Below are 20,493 nucleotides of genomic sequence, written 5' to 3'. Positions count from 1 at the left end.
TACTTCTGCAGATAACAACAGGTGTAACTTGCAGATGGTAAAGAAACTAACTGTTTTGTCCTTTTTCAACAGCTGAAACGCATCTTCGAGGAAGATTATGCTTCGTTTGATGAGACTTTGTTTCGCCATGGCTTGGAACATGACGAAGAGCTCAAGTACTGCCCAAACAAAAAGGTTTGTTTTAATTTTTCTGCTTTCCTCGTCATCATCATCATCATTGTTCTTAGAATGGAATATGCCATTCTCTCTGGCTGTTGTTTTTACTCTTTAGCCCAACTACGCAAGTTGGGCAAAAACTCTGATTGCATATCCTTCCAGGATTGTATCGTTTAACAAACAGTGTGGCCATACTTGGTCGCCCGTGGCTCGGCTCTGCGTTCGCCAACGCCTGTTCTTAAGTGGCGGTCACTGCCACTCGGTCAGATGCCGACTCCACATAAGGTGCTTTCACCTGCCGTGGTTGCTTGCTATGGTGTTGGGCTGCTAAGCACGAGGTCGCGGGATCAAATCCCGGCCACGGCGGCCGCATTTCGATGAGGGCGAAATGCGAAAACACCGGTGTACTTAGATTTAGTGCACGTTAAAGAACCCCAGGAGGTCCAAATTAATCCGGAGTCCCCCACTACGGCGTGCCTCATAATCAAATCGTGCATGGAAAACCCCACAACTGAAAAAAAAAGTACTCTTGCAATGGCGATAAAAGACTTCAGAAACGTACGCAATTGGGCTGGTTGGCCCATAACTTGAGCTGAAATTCCGCATAACAGGACGTAAGAAAGGGAAGCGCCGTTGTCTGTCCCTTTCTTACTTCGTTTTCCCTTGGGCCGTTTCTGCTCGGGAGAAGAGCCTTGTCCTCTGTCCCGCATAAACGCCCTTGCGGTAGCGCGAATGGATGTGGCGTGACCCACTCTCATTTGCCTTCTCTCATTTCGCTTTCCTTTCCGCCCGCGTATACGACTAACTATCAGGGCGTGTACATGAACCCGAAAGAAGAGGGTCGAGTCGACTTGTCGGGCTGGAATTGGCTTGTTGAGTTCCTGCAAACGCTGGCCGGTCGGGCTGGACAAGCGTCGAGTCGGGCTGAGTCAGCCCGACATGCATGGGGTAGGTTGACACAGCCCGACCCTCTTGCAGCGTGCATGTAAACGCGGACGGATCGTGCCGCGGGCAGCGCTGAGACTGGCGCGGGACCATTGAGACGTCAGCGTGTTATGCGCCGGCAGCGAGAATAGTATCAGGACAAGGCAGAGACAGCCAATGTGCAGTGCAGCCTCATTCTAACATTTAGAGACATCAAGTAAAGCTGTTGCAGATGGCTGCGGGAACTGGAAGCTTTTAAAGCGGAACTGTATTGACCCTTTTCGCGCAGCAGTTTACTCTAGAGGAACGAGATGGCGCTTTCGACGGCGCGCCATACGTTGCCTCAGCTAATGCGCGCGAATACGTAACCATTACTGCTTCTTCCCTGCTACTGTGCGATCAGCTGTCGGAAATGTAGCTGGGTGTTAGCTAATGCAGTCTGTCGTGTTCTTGCTGCGAAATGTGTAACGACAGAGGGAAGACGTGTGCGGCAGGTAACTGCAAAAATAATGACTCGCATATCAAGGATTCCAATCAACCTGTGTCGCCGCTGCTAGATAAGGACTGCCTGTGTTGCCGGCCCTTCACGATGCACGGTTTTCCTCGAGGATAAAAAAAAAAAGATAATTCATCCGCTAGCGCTGTATAGCTAACCTCCAAAGAAAGGACTTCAACACCGGAACGTCGGCACGTAAGAGTGAGTACCGCTCGTTACAAAAGGAAGTAGCGCCACTTACTGGCATAGTAAGTTTCTCGCACGTTATCTAAACACATCCACCCTACTCGCACGCAAACTTGTGCCCATCCTATCGCCAACGTATCAATAAGTGAAAGGGCGCACAAGTGAATCAATGTGCCGAAGCATGAGTGACGGCGACTACACCGACCAGACACGAATGTTGGAAGGTGAACGTTTCGTAACGGTCCACAGAGTAAGCGAGGCACCAGCGATAATACGTCTTTGCTGCAAGCTACCACAAAGTACAGAACATTTACATTCCAAGCTTTGTGCGCAGCAAGAATAAATCTATCGCAGCAGAGCACACCCGCGAGCGATTAGCCTTAAAAAAAAAAAAAAAAAAAAAAAACAATCAGATAGTGGCCGCACCGAGGAACTTTACGGAGTCAGAAACATGACAAGCCGCTGCTTCAAAATGTTTGCCAAATAAATAACGAAGGGCACACTGATCCTGATTTAATTCATAAGCTGAAAGTTTGGACAGCTTGTAAAACATTTCTAACCCCGCTTTTAGTACAAGCATCGTATGCGCGGCTCACGCCGTTTGGACAAGGATCTGAAAGCACTTACATGTCCCTAAAGCTGTGGCAAAAGCTTCGTGTCGTCCACACAGTCACCGTCTACGATATGCGTCGAAACGGAGGTTTGCTGCGCCGCACCGGCGTCACGCGCTTGCATTGTAAACACGGAGGCAACGGAGGCAGCTGATACAAGTAATGGACACGCCACCACGTGATCAACAATGGCAGCGCCCGCAGGAGCGCTGGGAAAAGGGTCAATATGGCTGGGCGAAATCGCCTGTGTACAGCAACGTTGGTGTACAGAAAACTATCATCAGCACTGGCTCGAGCGTCGTCTTCTTCCGCAGCTGGCTCGTTGGCGCCCCTCGGGTTGCGATCGGGCTCGTGTTCGGCACGCCCTCGTGCCACTGCTCCCGCGTTCGTCGTCGTCTTTTTCCACAGCTGGCGGCGTTGCCGCTCATCATACCAGTCTGGAATTTCACTTCTGGCGTCGTAATGGGGAGGCCGCGTTTACAGGGGTATGAGCCATTCTCTTACGTAACGGAAGATTGAATTTAAACGAAAGATTTAACTTTGAAGAATCGCAAGCGGCAATGGCGGGCGAATGCTGCTAACCACGCCGCCGAGCAAACTCGAGTCATCGAACGCAAGCGACAACGGCGGACTGCGGGCATACCGCCAGTGACGTCGTTCTCTCCGTCGCAGCCGAACGTCTTTGTAACCTCATAATTGAGAAATACTTTAATGAACACTCGGAATTAACCCAGTGATAAACAGCGGGGCCGCACGTTTCAGCTTCGCTGGTTAACCATCTCCACGGAGTGGAAGGGCCGACGAATTTTTCTTAGAACGCAACTCTTAGGCGCCCGTTCCTGCGTCGGCGTTGTCTCTCGTAACCGAGCGAACGAACACAGCAAAGGATGAACGCGGAGCGCAGCGGCAGATGAAAGACAGCAATAGCGAAGAAAACGCGAGGAGGAAAGCGCAGGAGGAGGGTGCAGCGGAACCGTGAGGCGGAAAGCGGAGGAGGAGGGTATGGCGAAAGCGTGAGAATGAAAGCGTAGTGCCGCGCAAGACAGGCTTTGTGGCGACGATGGCTACCAGATGGAGCCAGAGTAGCGCGCGTCTCTGTATGGAAACAAGGCGCTTCATCAGCAAAGGTCTGTCTGCGGCGGCTGCTATGAATCGCGCCCACGCCTCACCCACGCGCTGCCTCTCGCGATCTCCCAATTAGCAAGGCATTCGCGCCACACTTCTCTCCGTTTGTTACGTGCCGCACGAGACATTGTCCGCGCGAGCCAATATATCTCGAAATGAAAACACGTATACAGCTGCGATCAACTTTCGCATTAGGTAGTATCGTAATCGTCGGTGAATAGTTTTTTTTTTGAAGCCGATGTTGCCTTCTCCCGACGCTGCGTGCCGCCATTGCCCAGACCCGTCAGAAGCGATTTCATGTAAACGCAGTCATGTCGGGCTCAGCCAGCAAGATTTGTGACTCGACCCTGTCGCGTAGGGTTAATGTAAACGTATAACTATGCTCATTCCTGGTTAACCTTCCCACCTGTCCTTTATCCTTTCCATTGTAAGTGAAAGCGCGAATGATAGAACAGAAATGGTGGTGTTTTGTTTAATGCTTGGCTATATTTCTTTCTTTTTCACATGTTGTTCTTGCCTGCGGGTGGAAGCTTTTTCGCACTCGCCGCTGAATGGTATGGGGGCTGGCACTTTGTCAACAATATGCACCCTTTACTCCGTAACGCCCGGTTTGTTTCCGCGAAATAATCATAAAAAAAGTTCACAAAAAATTACAAGCTCTGCTACAATAATTTTGCATGTCATGCCAAACTAGCGAATCCTGTTGCGCCCCTCGTACGCTACTTTTCTCTGTCAGGGCTCGTGACATCTGATATTTAGATCGAGTGGTCATGGATGACTCACTTGGTATGCGAACCACTGTAACGCTAAATACGACAAAGAACAACGTCCTGGTAATTGAACCACCCGCCGTGGTTGCTCAGTGGCTATGGTGTTGGGCTGCTGAGCACGAGGTCGCGGGATCGAATCCCGGCCACGGCGGCCGCATTTCGATGGGGGCGAAATGCGAAAACACCCGTGTACTTAGATTTAGGTGCACGTTAAAGAACCCCAGGTGGTCCAAATTTCCGGAGTCCCCCACTACGGCGTGCCTCATAATCAGAACTGGTTTTGGCACGTAAAACCCCATAATGTTTTTTTTCTGGTAATTGAACCATCGTACGTATTCACAAGTAGGGACGCGAATGAATAGAATCCTTTGCCGACATCGGAAACATAAAAGAAAAGTTGTACTTAAAGAACGATTTCTGATTTCGTGCATTTTGTTTTTCTTTATACTTGCGAGAAGGTTTGTTTTAACGCTGATTTTCTTGTTTTTTTCCGCATAATCTCATAATTGCAGTGTGGAGTCTGCTTGAGCGTGCCGAGAGACCTGAGGAAGATGCATTGCCCTGTCTGCAAAACACTTGCGTGTGCGACGTGCGGGAGTGAAGTGAGTGCCCTATTTTAATGCATTATAGGCGGAATTCACCCACTTCTAACCGAAAATATGGGCCGATCCTGTAGGTAGTGTATTCTAGCACAGCGTCTCAAATCGCTCGCTGTCCCGAGGGAAGAATGCGAGAAACTGGCACGTGACGCACGCGCGAGACGTTTCCGATGGAGACTTTGGCACGAGAGGAGCGTGCGTGCGTGCGATCGTGACCTAATGATTAGAGCATTAGGCTGCTGTGTTGGAAGACAGGTTCGATCCCATCATCGGTCACGCATTTCTTTATTGCGTTATAGGCGGACTTCGCCAGCGCCTCCTGGATAGCACAAGGCCGGTGCATTTCGATCCATGACATCATGCTACCTTGCTCGACTGCCGTAGAATCTAATGGGGATGCTGCCGAGTAAGCCGCGGTGGTTTTGACGTTACCGCTTCACATCGGGCTGTCAATGGAAATTTCGGTCCAAGTAGCATCACGTGATAAGGCAGAGTGCGCAGGTCTGCTATCTAGGAGGCGTTGACTTCGCCCGTTTTGGAGGTATGTAGCAGGAAATTCGAGGTGTGTTGAGTGTACGCGAGTGCGTCACAGTGTGCACGAAATTGCAAGTTCGTAATTCGCAACTCAAATGAACTGCAGGGGGCGCTGCAAAAACTGGTCGCGTCTGGCTACACTGTGCAACATGGCGGATACATAAGGAGGTCCCCGCGTTGCTGCAGCAGCTGTGTTTGCTGATTTTCGTGCAGTGTGATGCCAGTTTGCGCTGTTTTATGGAAGGAAAGTGAGTTTCTTACGCCGACCACATCATTTTAGCAGATCTGAGAGAGGCACAGTGGGTAATGAGACTGAAGTGGTCGCACGGTGTGGGCAAACATCTGGCGTGACAGCTGACCCGCACGAGATTCTGATGAAAATCACCGATGTATTCTTGAACCCACTGGTCGTGGAACCGAAGTACTCGTGTACTGCTGGATTGTTGGAAAAGCACAAGCACGTTTCTGCTGCTTTGATTCACTGTTAAGGCGCGGAGAGATAGTCCGGCGTTTCGAGCGTGCGAGACAGCGGCCGGCGAAGTTGGATACGTCACGCTGGCCTCGCCATGATTACCGAAAACTTACAACCTGCTCAATTTGGCACGTTTAACATGGTCCACAACAGCGCACCGACTTGCTCGATCAGCTTTTGCCGCTGTACATTCGCAGCCGGCGCGCACTTTTTCATTGTTGTTGCCCTAACACATTTTCGTTTGGCGAAGGCGCAAACTCTGCACGCTCTTTACAGTCCACCTAAAATCAAGTTTTTCACTTTATCGCGAGCATGCATTACAAATCTGTGGCGAACCTTTCCCGCTACTTTTGTGTTCCTGTCATCTATTTTACATTCAATATTTGCCCAACGTGACAGCTGCTTGGCTTAGCTGTAGTTATTGCAGTAGTTGGCGCATTGTTTTTCTCGTAGAGAACAAAACGATAAATAAGTTACTACAATAAAAACACATTTGCGCACCATGTGCAGGTATGGCTTGTGGTGCGTGGCCTGACCATGATTGATTACTCCCCGCTGTCTACGACCATGTCGCTTATGGCTGCGGTGTAAACTAATGAAATAAAACAAATGTTTCTGTATAAATTAATGTTAAATCAGCTACTGCATGATGAATGAGTCTAATTTTATATGTTATTCTATAATTGACGTATCCTGCATTTTAAGTGGCCAAAACTGTGTTCGCCTCTGAACTGCCAATTTCCTTCAGACACTGATACTACAATTGCTTTGATAATTACGCGTTTTCAAATGAGCGCGTACTAATTTGCAGTAGTTATACGGGTAGCGTGAATGACGATAGCTGCGGTAGAGCTGTTCGGCAGGACGGAGCCGTCTGTGTATATATGGGTGCAATTCCGATACTTCTCATATAAGGGGAGTAAAGTAAGCTGTTTGACAGCCGGCGATGGCATATCTGCTTTTTTCCGGACACCAGCTATTGCCAGGTTGGTCTTTGGCTGAATGAGGCACCAAGGAAGAGTCGAAGGTCTCGCGGCAGGTGTGAAGCAAGATGGTATAGCCTCACGATGTGCGGATACCGTTCGGCAGAACGAGGCACGTGATCTCTTCGCAGACAGAGAGGCTAGGTGGTGGCAAGGAGTTCGGGCAAAGTTCCCTAGGTCCATTCTTAGTGCTTAAACCCTGATGTGGGTCTTGATGAGGTGGTCTCTGGCGATTGCAATAGTTGCCGCCGTTGACGTTCTTCGAGGAAGACCTATAGACAAATCCGCAGCGCCTGGGCCTGAACACTTTGCATAGTACGTAGGCTGGTTTTACTTGCATTAGTTAATGCTGGCAAGCTGTACCGCAAAAATCCGAGAAAAAGTACCTTATATAGTTGAAGAATAGCGCTTGTGGACATTCCCCCGGTCTTTCCAGTGAAGAAATTCAAAAGGTGACAGATGCCTGTCAACCGCTCTTTCGTGTACAATACGTGGGGACTCCATGAGATGTCTGTCAAATATGATACCCAATAATTTGTATGCCCGTACAAATGGTATTATCTGCCCATTGATTAATATACGGCAGTGCGTCATGGGCTTACGCCTAAATGCCACAAGTGCACATTTTTCAGACGAAATCTCCAGGCCTTGATTGCGGAGATAGAGTGTAGCCTGAGTTTCAGCTTTTTGGAGCCTTGCGCGCACCTGTAAGCGTGTCACTCCGGACGCCCAAACGCATATGTCGTCCTCGTACATTGATAATTTAAATGTGCTTGGAAGGTGATCAAGGAGACCAATCAGCGTGAGGTTAAACAACGCAGGGCTCAGTACGCCACCCTGGGGGACGCTACAGTAGGTGTAATGTAAAGAAGTGCGGCCGTCCTCGGTTCTCACAAAGAAAGATCGCATAGAGAGATAGCTATATATCCATCGAAACATCAGACCACCGAGGCCTATCTCTTCGAGAGCGGCGAGGATGGCTTCGTGTGTAACGTTGTCATACGCCTCTTTGACATCGAGGAACAAAGAAGCGCAGAGGCGTACGTTTACATCCTTTTTGGTGCTGAACATAGGTCACCAGGTCGACGACATTATCAGTCGATGAGCGGCCGCGTCGGAAGCCTGCCATGGCATCTGGGTAGACGTCGTGGTATTCCAAGTACCACTCCAGGCGTCCGAGGATCATCCTCTCCATCACTTTGCCCACACAGCTCGCCAATGCAATCGGGTGATACGATGAAAGGTCTAACAGACACTTGCCAGGCTTCAATAACAGAACTACGTGACTAGTCTTCCAGCTTGTGTGAAGTGTGCCAGCTCGTCAGGATTCATTGTGCATTTCAAGAAGAACACTCCTCGCCCGCTACGCCAGATGACGCAGAGCTCTGTAAGAAATTCTGTCAGGTCCTGGTGGTGACGTACGTCTGCAAAAAGCTAGCGCCGCCTTTAGTTCATGGATGGAAAATGGTAGATCCATGCGGGGGTCACGTGGTAGCGGGAAGCTGATGGTACGTGATAAGTTGTTGGAAGCTCTGAGTGGCCCGGATAATCTGGCGCAGAAGTGCCTTGAATGGAGACCGCTGTACGGGTGGCGTGCTCATCCCTCGCATCGTCCTCTATAAGTGCGATAGGGGCTTACGGGGGTCTAGTGATTCACAGAAAGCAGTCCAGCGTTGTGACTCGAGCTTATCTAACCGGCGCTGGATCTTTTGTAGGCGTCTAGTCGTCCGTAGACTGTCCATTGACTTCATGCGTCGGTATCTACGTTAGGCACGCCGCCGGATTGCTCGAAGTCATTCTAATAATATTGTCACGAGCAATGGCAAAGACAAAGACATTGTAGTGGGGCTGGGTCAGAGGCTCTCTTGTCGGACTGAAAACCTGCTGGAACCTGTGCGCCCTGTGCAGTCTTGACTAGGCAAGCGCTAGCCGTTCACGGTTAATTAAATACTCCCCGTAACATCTTTTTGGTGGAGGTTGCGGGCTCTATTCCACCCGGCCCTGGATCTTCGGAGCGGACGCCACGTTTCTCCCGCCTCCATGGCCGAAGACAGTACGCAGTCATCGCAGCCCGCGCCTGCGGCGCCGCCGACCGTGGTCCTTTCGCAGCCCCTCGACCCCGGCACGTTTTGCGGCACGGACAACAAAGACGTCGACGATTGGCTCCTATTGTACGAGCGCGTCAGCAAGCACCACAGGTGGGATGAGACTCTAATGCTTGCCAACGTCATTTTCTACCTACGGGGCACGGCTCGGGTGTGGTTTAACACGCACGAAGAAGAACTTACAAGTTGGGACCTATGCAAGGAGAAGATGCGTGCATTGTTTGGCCGATCGGCCGCGCGCCAAATGACAGCCCGGCACGAGCTGGCGGCCAGAGCTCAGACGTCCACGGAGTCGTACGTCGCATACATTCAAGACGTACTAGCCTTGTGCCGTACCATTGACAAAGACATGCCAGAGACGGACAAGGTTGGCCACGTGTTGAAAGGCATAGCTGACGATGCCTTCAACATCCTCATGTGTAAGAACTGCACCACGGTTGACTCCATTATCACTGAATGCCGGCGGTTTGAACAAGCCAAAAGCAGGCGGATTACTCAGCGCTTTAACAGACTCCCGAATACAGCTGCGACATCCTCGTGCGATGATCCCGTGACGCCCCCTCCGTTCTCGCCGCCTAACAACTTGGCTAGGATTGTTCGCCAGGAGCTCGAAGCCATGGCTCCAGCCGCTTATCAGGCACCTGCTCACGACCATTTGGCGACAATATCTCTCATTCAGGCCGTCGTACGTCAGGAGGTTGCCAATATGGGCGTCGTATTTCCACAAGCCCCAGTTACGCCCCTCCGCCCATGTGCGCTTCCGGTCCTCCCACTGAACACCACACCGCCCCAATTGTTGCTGCTGCCGCTTCCGCTCCCCGGTTCACACCCCGCTACCGCAACCCTTCTGAGTGGAGGACGCCTGACGATCGCCCAATCTGTTTTTCTTGCTCTCGCGTCGGCCACATTTCACGCCACTGCCGCAATCGTCGGAATTACCGACCAAGTTTCCCCGGTGACCGCCGCCAAGATCGTGGCCCGTACTACAGCACATCTTTTCTTGACGACCAACTCCCGGCCCGTGATCCTCACCGTCTTTCTTCGCGCTCAGAATCGACCTACGCCGATATTGCCGCACAAGGACACTGGTCCAGCCGATCGCCGTCACCTCAAAGTCGCCAGTCGCGCTCCCCTCAACGCCGTCGCTCTCCTTCTCCGGCTTCCTCTGGACACCACCCGGGAAACTAGCCAGTGCAGCTCCGGGAGGTGAGGCTGCATTGACGACAAGGACCATTCCAAATTCCGTGAATTTCGAAGAGCGCATTAGAGTACGCGTATTGTCTTGCACTGTGCTCTTGATTATGTCTTCCAAATTATTTAATAAATTACCTTGACATAGGTATTCCACACCAGAATGGAATTCGGGCCAGTCCACTCTTTGTATTGTGTCACTTGACTTGGAAGAGGACAGTCCTCTGATCTTGACATACATGGGAATATTGACACGTGTACTTGTTTATCTTTCACCGGTGACCTCGTTTTAACTAAAGTCCCTATATAAGAAAAGTACCGCCATCTGCTCTTTCCTCCGCCGCTTCCTCCTCCCCTAAAGCGCTTGCTTTTTTCTTTACTTTTTGCTTGCGAAAGCCAAGTCGACGGTGGCGCACCTAGAAAGTCCACGTTGAAGCTTCAGGCCGGGCGCGGGCCGCCGCCGCCGGCGACTGCGGCTGCGCAGAGGACTTTCAACATGGCTCTGAGGCGGAAAAAAAGAAAATATAAAGAAGTGAAAAGCGCTCGCTATCATCGTCCAATCGGAGATACAGGAGAGAGAGAAGCGGCGTTTATCAAAGGATGGCGGTACTTTTCTTATATAGGGACTTTAGTTTTACCGGCTAACAAATGTTAAACGTTATCGCTCGGCGCAGGACGCGCTTGCATGTATCGGAAGTTTCTCGAACGTTATCGATGCTTCTATCCGTTGTCGGTCGTCACCGATGCTTATGTAATCTGATTGTATATGAGCGACGCGAATTGTCTAGTACTTTCTGGAAGACACGCAGGCACCAGGGATTACTCTGGAACCTTCGATGACTCGTGTATAAAAGCCGACGCGTTTCGCCGCTGATCAGATTTCGACGATCGCCGACTGTGTTCGCCGCTATTGTTGTGCTTCGAGTGTAGCTTGCTTTTGTGGGCACAGGTTCGCCCAATGAGGAATCAGTTTCGTCATACACAGTTTTACGGCTGTTTTCTTCACCGTCGATACTACGTGACAATATGGTCACTACCGTTTGTTTCAATGTCCGTAAACCACCCAGGGTCGGAATCTTATAACGGTTCCGAAAGAAACCGGTTCGCTTGCCCTCGCGTGATTGCTCAGAATTATGGTTGCGTCAGCGGCCGTCAGAGACAGCGGGGCGGTACCGCAAATTTTGAACACGTCACGCATCTGTTAATCACGTTAAAAGCGAACCCGTCGTCGGCCATGAGTAGAACCGGCGAAGAGGTAGTCCGCTTTGGGTTCCGTTGCTATGGCTTGACTGTTTGCTTGCGACCTTGGCCACGCGCGCGGGCCGTGCCGCCTCGCGGGCGGTGCGCGCGCGTTGATTATCTCTAAGGTATGACTGGGTACACATGAAAATATGGCGGCGCCCCTGATTCTTTGCCTCGGATTGCCCTCCCGGACCCGTCAACGACTGGAGGGGCTAGACGCGTTTTCAGAGCTAACAGATGAGGAGTTTCGGCGTGGTTATCGTCTGTCAAAGGGAACCGTTCGATGGCTGTGCGACATATAATAAAGAACCAACTTTAAAAATTTCCGCACAGCTGATGGTGATGTGGCTATTTCCTTTGATTCGAGTGGTAACAATTTTGAACGCGTGGATTACCACCTGGCGACGAACAGTTAAAAACTGGTAATATTATATTGCCTAATGTACAATAAAAGAATATGTCAAACGCGGCGATAATTGAAAACTTTCAAGGACAATTAATATTTAAATAATAGTTCATATTTATTGAGCAAGAAGAAACATTCCGCAATTCCTCGGTTAACTCGTCGTATGATGACGTACATTTCCGAGGCGGCACCCTCTCTTTTATTGGTCGCGTCCTCCCAGTCTTCCACCTCCGGCTTGGGAATGGCCTATTTAGTGACGTAAGCGACGAAGCGAAATCGCATTTCGAACCGTTATAAGATTCCGCCCCAGTACGCTTGACGAAACTTCTTGAGACGAAGGCCAAGTCAAGACAGCTGCTGTATGTGGAGCCGCGTAAAAATGTAGGACTGCCGTCATTTAAAACCCTGAGTTCGCTGTCGGAGGCGGATGATACCAAGGCTCTGTCTGCCTTTCCCGTTGATTTTCGTACTTCCCCAGAGTGTATGATGAGCGTTGAAGTCCCCGATGATAATCCATGGATCAGGAGATGTTGACAGGATGTCTTGTAATCTTTTGTGATCAAATCTACTTGACGGTGACAGGGAGGCACCCACAACAGTGACGGCAAGTCTTTTCTCCTTTACTGTTAAGCATACGTACTGGTTATCGTCATGGCGCGGCACAGGCTGAAGAATGTAAGTGAGGTCACGGTGAATAAACTCCATAACCTTGCTGTTTTCAACAATAGTTGACGACATTAATGATTCATAGCCTGATTGAGTTCGATTAGTTCGGCTCACAGATGATGATGGTGGGAAACTTGGCGTACACGAACCGTCTGAAATCGGCGATGCGCGATCGGAGTCCCTGGGCGTTCTACTGGAAAATTGCGGCTTTTCGGACCTCCTCCCGAAAAAGTTCGTTGCTGGTGTGCAATCCATGGTTTACTCAAGCGCTGCCAGCACCGGACTTATTTTGTTCAGTACTTGCAGCGCACTTCTGGCTGACATTGTGTGCATGTTCAGCAACACGCGAATGTCATTCATTAAGGATCGCAGTCGAGATACCGCCTGCTGATCTGTATGTCGCACGTCATCCGATGGAGCAGCTTGCTGTACTGAATGCGGCACCTGCTGCTGCTCCTCTATAGGCCGTGTACTAGAAAGCAGGGGCCATTCATTTGTAGGGAGACGTTTCGTAGTTTTCTTGTCGCTTCTTACTATATAGGGGTGGCTTTGACGAAAGCTTACTCGTTCCTCATTGGAAAGGGCCATTTTGAGGCTCGGCAAGCTGTGAGAAGACAACCGAGCGCTTCTTGTGTCTTTGTGCTTGTTACGTATGGCGCGTCTGAGTGGCGCAGCCGCGCAGGCCCTCTCTTGAAAGCGATCTGCTATGGTACAGAGTGTAGGTGCGCCGAGGACTGATAGCTTGGTGTGCGCTGGGTTCTAGCCGCTTAGTTGGCGTTGAAGCGAGAGGGAGCACGAAGGTCAATTCGTTTGCTACTGCAGCCTCTCTTCCTCACGCCAGCGTTCTGACAGCGAGTGTCCGCGGTCTTCGAGTGAGATGCGTTGATGTTTGCCTGTGCGTGCGTGACACCATGCTTGTTAATTCAGTTAGTAAGGGAATGTTTACAAGTTTATACGGCCGATAATGCTACTATCCTTACTTCGTAGAGCTGTCTAATAGTTTGCTACCACAATAGATGCTTCGCCTTTCGGGCGAAACTTGCGATTTTTTTTGGTAGTAGACGCAGGCGCTGTTGTTTAAGACGTTGCACGGGATTTTGAACTGGTCCTTGAGGAAGTTGCGCTCGAAGTATCAGCTCGCTCCCGCGTACGGATAAGGCACGGTGGTAAGGGGAGCGCCTCCTGTAACAGATATAGCGCCACAAATAACCACGTCCTAAAGCATGCTACACGCATATTTGGATAGCAACCACGGTTGGTTCTTCGTAACTTCTTTAGATCGTTTCCTGCTCTCCGCTCACGATTGTCCGCTCAGCTGGCCGGGAGAAGCAGCTAAAGAACCTGGTTTAGCTCAACGTTTGTAGCGTATACTGTTCGCGTACTATGCTGCTCAAACGACGCGAGCTCTGGCGAATCCCTTCAAGCACGAAGATTTAACGTGCTTTGCAGTCTACGTTCAACGTTGATATGATGCTATTTCTCGTTGTGTGGGCCACTTCATCAACGGATCCGCACTTGCGCGTACCAGTGGCAGGGTCCGAACAGTGTATCTTCTCTAAGGGATCGATATACTCTGGTTGCAGTTATGCGGCTGTAGTAACGAAAGCCATCAATTCTTTGGCTGCTCAGCCATGCGTTATTGTTTGTGATATACGTTCATTCGTTGGTTGGGTCGGTTTACGATGCCGCAGGTGCGCGCAAGGCGGGTCGACGGCGCAAGTTGTAGCGATATTCGTAGTTCTTCTCTACATGAATGGCGCCGCCGACACAGGATATAGGCCTTAGATCTGACCTCGGTAAAAAGAGAGGAAATAAAGAGTAATAAGGGAATGTACATGACACATAATTACACATGTACATGACACGTAAGTTCGCTGCTCGCCAGCGACTTTCTGCGGTAAGGGTAAATTTTCCTCACAGTGGAAAGTTGGAGCAAATGTACGAAAAGTGGTCTTACGGTTAAACCTGCTTATAACATGCTAATAATAATACTTTATTAGCAGACTTTCATTGGAATCAATACATGACAGGCCTGTCAAAGCCGCATTGGGCTTGAAGGCCTATTAACGAACCTCCATATAACGAATTCCTGGATACAACGAAGTTTTTCTATCCCCGTCGTTACTCCATAGAAGCACATGTATTTGAGACCTCTACGTAACGAAGTGGCAGCGGGAGATCCCCTCGCCGACAACGGAATTTTCCCGCCGACAACCTAAAGATTTCGCCACAAATTTTGTCATTATTGCGCGTGCAGCAACCGGAAGCATTCCGTCTCCGCCGCGACGGAATGCTAAGCGGCGGCGTCGCGCTTGGCGCGCTCGAATTCACGGCGACTGCGAGGCGAGAGCGAGGGCACGTGTGCGTGCGCGAGGCGGGCCTGCATCCCTCGACCCGGCGATCTTGCCGTCGCGGGCGTGACCTTTCCCCCTCCCTTCATTCAAACCTGATCCCTCCGCTTGCTGCAGCTGGCCTAGCCCGCAAAGCCGGCACAATTTTCCTGTTGATGTTGCCGAAGGGGAAAAAAAAAACGTTCTTTTTTTTCAGTGCGCTGGCAGCGCCACTCTTTGGTTACTGCGCAAGTCTCTGCGCTTTACTTCACTAACCTGACACTAGGCGACACTATACGACGCTACGACGCCATCGTGTCGCTCGCTCTTCGTTTCCGACGCCTCGCGCTTGTGCGAAACGACACGCTTCCACGCATCCAGTACCTAGTGTGACATTCCAAGGATGACTGCTTCGACGAGGAAACGCAAGATATTGACCTTGTCTGCAGTTCGCTTTGAAGATAAGCCCGCGCGGGCTCATACTTTTTCCACATCGCAGATCGCTTTCACGATACGGCTGCCGCCGCCAAGTAAGGGCCTCCCTTTCTCGCCTCCCCCTTCTCCCTCGCGCGCGCGAGATTGAGTCGGCTGACCCCCGCAAGCTTTCACTCGCACACACAGCGTACGGCGCGCGGCGGCGATGTTGCCGTGTTTGGACTTTACACAGAACCTCAAAGCGACGTCCACGGTGACGGCACAACACAAATGCGCTTCGCAATAAAGTGTGCTTCTGCGCGGTTACTACTCCGACGGCGACAGCGAATTCGCACCCCCTACCGGCAGCTTCTCCGCGTTACCGGGAACTTATCTCGAAGGCCATGCTTTTGTGCGCGTCAATTGGCAACAGCTGTACGAGCAAGAAAACGTCATGGTGGTCATGTTGTAAGTCCACTATCGCTGGCGACTGTCGTCCGGGCGTCGCAACTCGAGAATGGAACGTCTGCGCACAGGAGATTTTGCCGATTTTGTGCCTGTGCGTGTAGAACAAGGAAAATAGTACGCACTAACCGTTTGGTGGGCAATGAGCGACTACGGCTTAAGCGGTCAGCTGGGCTGGGGACTGGGTGGGGGAATCTTCGCGACTACGTTTCAACCGCAATTACGCATTAAGCCGGTACGTATTAACGAGGTTTGACTGTACTATCCTTACTTCGTATAGCTGCCTGCTAATTCGCTGTCGCAATCGATGCTTCGTCTTTCGGGCGAAACTGGGACTTTTTTGTTCATCGCAACTTTAGTGTATTGGGAGTAAATCTTGAGCGATAGTGCGTACGGTAAGTGCTTCTTTGTCGAATTTTCGTGCCGAACCTGCATATAACGAAATCCTCTTTATAACGAAGTTTTTCGGGATTTTGTCAATTTTGTTATATCCAGGTTTAACTTATATGATTGCGCTGAACTACAGGGTTTTTTCTACCCGCTGTGAGGGCGTAGTGGCTTTGGCGTTGCGCTTCTAAGAGGGCGCAGGATGAAATTCCGGCCGCGGCGGCCGCATTTCGATGGAGGATAAATGTAAAAACGCCAGTTTACCGTGCATTAGGTGCACGTTACAGAACCTCAGGTGGTCAAAATCAATCCAGAGTCCCCCACTGCGGCGTGCCTCATAATCATATAGTGGCTTTGACACGTAAAACCCTAGATTTTTTTTACAAGGTTCTTCATGTCGCGCTGCGTTACGGTATAGCGCGAAGCATTTTGAGCTAGCATTATTGTTACTTCAGAAATATATGGCTCTCGTCTGAACCTTTTTTGCCTCGAGGTTGAAGATGGAACCTTAACTTGAAAGGAAATCGTTTCGTTAGGTAGGGTCTTATTTTGATCCGCATATGAGGAGAAAAGAAAAATGCTTGCTACCCTTGAGGACTGCCCTAAAAGAAATTCTACTCGCCAATGCGCCAAATTCATTCGCAGTGATCCTAATTTTCGAAAAAGGTAACGCTGACATGCATCTGGGGCGTACGTAGTGTTAAAAAATTTTACGTGCTGTGGAACACAGTGCTCTAAATAGCTGAGGGTCTTTTGAAAACATTCTGTAACGCAATGCTATAGCTTACGTTAAATAGGGGGGCACTGTGGCTTGAGATAAATTTTCTAGAAGCTTGATGGCTGCGGGAAAGTACTTTGCAATGAGCTAGTAAGTAAACAACATAAACCCTTTTGCAAACACAAAAGAAACGAAAGGGGAATACGACTCGGAGGAACGTGCAATTGATTGTTGCGAGTTTGTCTTTGAGGCAAGGCTCAAGCAGTGATGCCAACTGTAGCAACATTTGCAGAAAGTGATTCCATTCAACATGCTAATTAAGGAATACGCGACTCGGCATTAGTTGCGTCAGTCAAGCACTTTCGTCTGCTTAGACTACCCTGAACATATCCTTAGACGCCATGGCACCGAGCATTCCTTTGGAGTCGACTCTGACAACTATTTATCAGAGTTGGTTTGCTGTATTCGTCTGTATTGTAGGAACACAGATTGAAGCGCATGCCAATTTGACGTTTATTCATCTTCGTGATTTTTTTCAGTGGCGCAAGGAGCACGAGAACAGATCGTGCGAAGATTTCAAGAAGTGGAAAAGCGAGAATGACCCGAACGATCCCGAGTTTCAGTCGCAAGATTTGATCAGGAAGACTGCCATCAGTAAGCACTCACCTTGACGAAAACGTTGGTTCTTTGCTGAATCTAGTTGTGTGCACAACTTTCTCTCCTTTACTTCTTTCTTTTTTAATTTACTTCAAGTCTCCTAACATCTTTAACTCCCTCTACCTCTTATTCAGGTACATGATAGCCCAGCTGGTTTTACTCTGGCTAAACTGTTTTTTCTTTACTCTGTTTTTTCCTGCCTCCCCTAAGCTATCCGCGTGAAATAATAACGTGAAGCAAGACTGGCTAGATCCCTATCAAATTATTCATATGGCTGCATGCGGTTTCTTAGCCACCTAAAATCGCATGATCACACAGCTGCCATATCCTATTGTAAAAATAAAAACAAAGTTGTGCAGAAGTAACGCGAGATGTGTGTCTGATAAATAAAAAAAAAAAGTGAGCGAGTAGAGACGCAAGGCACACAGGTTCACCACAGGAAATAGCTGTTCTCTGCTTAAAAAAAAAAAGAAAAAAAAAGAAAAAAAACTATTCTGAAGACGTGATAGGATGTACATCCTTAGTATAGTTTCTCATGATAAGTTATTAAGTACTAAAAAAAAAAAAAACGCCAAGACGTTAAGATTTACCGAGCAAACAAACTTTAGCGAACACTAAAACAATTTTACCGTGTGAAAGCGAAGTCAGACTGTAACAAATGACAGCCGGCTTTTATACACGCAGAGAGTATTCGAATAGAGAGTGATTTTGTTCTATTTTGTGGCGTGCAAGCGGGACAGAAACGCAGCTAAATGCATGGTATTTGCACTGCGGGGGGTCGAGGGGGGGGGGGGGGAGGCGGGTTGCACTTGCCAGGGCTTTTAGGTGACAAAGCTGCATGTCAGCTGTGAGCTACGCCCTTGGGTAGGACGCTGTACCATATAAGCTCAGTACGCAGACATTTTTGCATACTCTGCGCGTTAGAATGGGGCCGCCGTTGCCTGGAATCGAACCCATGATCGAACCCTCGTGTTTAGCAGCAGAATACCATAATCGCTGCGCCACTGTGACTGATGATTCTTGAACGATGCTTAGTCGCAAAAAAAAAAATGAAAATAAAAAATCTGGTTACTTTGAGTTTCATTATTGCAAGAAACTTTTAAGACGTTGGATGACATGTTTTGTACTCTTAGGTCAACAAACAAGTTGGATTGTTCCGAATGTTCAGCTTTTTTTTGTCCGCGCGTAATGATGTTAGCTTCCTCGCGTGTGCGCGCGCGTTTCTTTACTGCGACTTACAGCTCGATGCTGAGATTTCTGCGTCCGTCCGTCAGTATGGTTTGTTACGCCATCTTCTACGTGCCACCTCTTCAGCTACGCTCTCGTCGTGGGGAAGATGAAACCAAAAGTTTGCCGACCAGCAGCGCTACTGAAGATCGAACTCGTGACCTTGCGGCAGTATGCAGTTGGGAGTTGGACCGTGCTATAAGGCACTCAGCTTTCGCTCGTTAATTTGTGCACCTCGCAGGCACCTGAACATGTAGGTTGGAGGCCACAGAAGGCACACTGTAGTGGACTAAGACGACGTTGTGCGCATCGCATGAGACGTTAATTGGCGGTAGCAGCTGTGCTTGTCTGTTGCTCTCCAAGTAAATGATTTCAGAGCCGGGGCGTCGCTGCAATCTACTGATTTAAAAATCTTTTCATCCTGTCAAACCTAATTCGTCGTTACGAGGTGGAAATCGGAAGCCTTATTTTATTCGCTGGACTTCGATTCAGGTTGTTATAATTGAAATTCAGACTCGTAACACTTTGGTACATATAGTCCGCTGAATTTGCGAGTACTCTCGGGCGGGAAATGCGAACGGATGCAACTTCTAAGTTAAACGGTGGCTGAATGTGGCGAGACCAACATGCGAAAACAAGACAAGAAGGAACGCGAAGAGACAGTATGTCTTGTCTGTTTCTTCAATGCACTTTTTGTGCTCGCTACGACGAGGTTGCGGGTTCGATTCTTGATCCTGGCGGCTGCATTCCGTTGGGGGTGGAGTACAAAAAGCGCTCGTTTACTTAATTTAGGGGCACGTTAAAGCATCCCCAGTGGTTGAAATTGTTTAAAAGCCAACTCTCCTAATAGTATGTTCTTATAACTCTGTCTTCTTGAGTGCATCTCCCATTCCCTTTGTGGAGTCTTGGCACGAATTATAAACCTCCATGGAGGTGCACACTTGTTAATTTGTTGTCAGTGTGCAATGAAATAAAATAAACAGCCAGCATCACCTTTTTTCTCGCCCACGATTTCAGTGTGCCCTAATTGCAAAACGCCGTACTTTAAAGCCAGAGGTGGCTGTGCCCACTTCACGTGCGGGACGTGCAAGAAAGAGTTTTGCGAATGCTGCAAGACAGAATTCTGGAAGGGACAGGTGAGAGAGCATTGCTTTTTTTTCTTTTTTTTGTGGCTATGCGTTTATGCGATTCTTGAGCACAATAGTATCGTATTCATCATAGTTTTTTAACGTGAGAGTACATTGATCGCATTTTATGGCTGCATTTTGATTTGATGGCGCCGAGATAGCGTAGTAGCTCTATTGGGAAAGTTTTAAAAGTTTATTCAACGAAAAACTTCTAGAAGCGCCCCAGAAGAGTACGAATCCAGTTTCGTATGAAGGAAGATCGTGCGCGTGATTCATCTGGCAAGGCTATTTCCATAAAGTGCCTTGAACAGGTTGTATTCGCACGCCGAATTTTGCACGTTGCTGTTAATCGATGGGCTCAGTGCTAAAGCGCATTGAATAGCAGAGCTTGTTAGCAATATAACACATAAGCTTGACAAAGGTTAAAAAAAAATCTTTGATGCGCCTGGTATTTTACGCGCTGTATAGCGAGCATACTAGGTAATTTTTTGCGTGTACCCAATTTTCAAGACACTATAATTTCTTGCTTTCCCAGCTGAGAAACTGGTGTAACCATTGAAAATGTTGTTAAAGTTGAACCAGTTTATACCGAACATGTTTATGCGCTAAGGATAGCTCGATATATCAGGTAATTAGATATAGGCAAACTCAGATATAACGAATGTGAAATTTGTGGTGTGTTGGTTATATACGATAAAAATC

General features: G+C 49.1%; 1 protein-coding gene across 2 annotated transcripts in view; it reads left to right on the top strand.

The window, feature by feature from the left end:
- The window catches only part of LOC119464451 (E3 ubiquitin-protein ligase RNF31), a 53,163-nt gene that overhangs the window by 11,945 nt on the left and 20,725 nt on the right, over window positions 1-20,493 (top strand). For both annotated transcript variants that reach the window (XM_037725436.2, XM_049668734.1), the window contains 4 exons: window positions 73-174; window positions 4,781-4,870; window positions 17,320-17,434; window positions 19,682-19,800. In XM_037725436.2, the coding sequence (XP_037581364.1) occupies window positions 73-174; window positions 4,781-4,870; window positions 17,320-17,434; window positions 19,682-19,800 (426 nt within the window). The remainder of the gene's footprint in view (window positions 1-72; window positions 175-4,780; window positions 4,871-17,319; window positions 17,435-19,681; window positions 19,801-20,493) is intronic.

This window comes from Dermacentor silvarum, chromosome 1 (assembly GCF_013339745.2).
Source record: "Dermacentor silvarum isolate Dsil-2018 chromosome 1, BIME_Dsil_1.4, whole genome shotgun sequence".
Classification (NCBI taxonomy): Eukaryota; Metazoa; Arthropoda; class Arachnida; order Ixodida; family Ixodidae; genus Dermacentor; species Dermacentor silvarum.
Note: the sequence above shows the minus strand (reverse complement) of the source record. Positions and strands in the feature narration are given on the sequence as shown.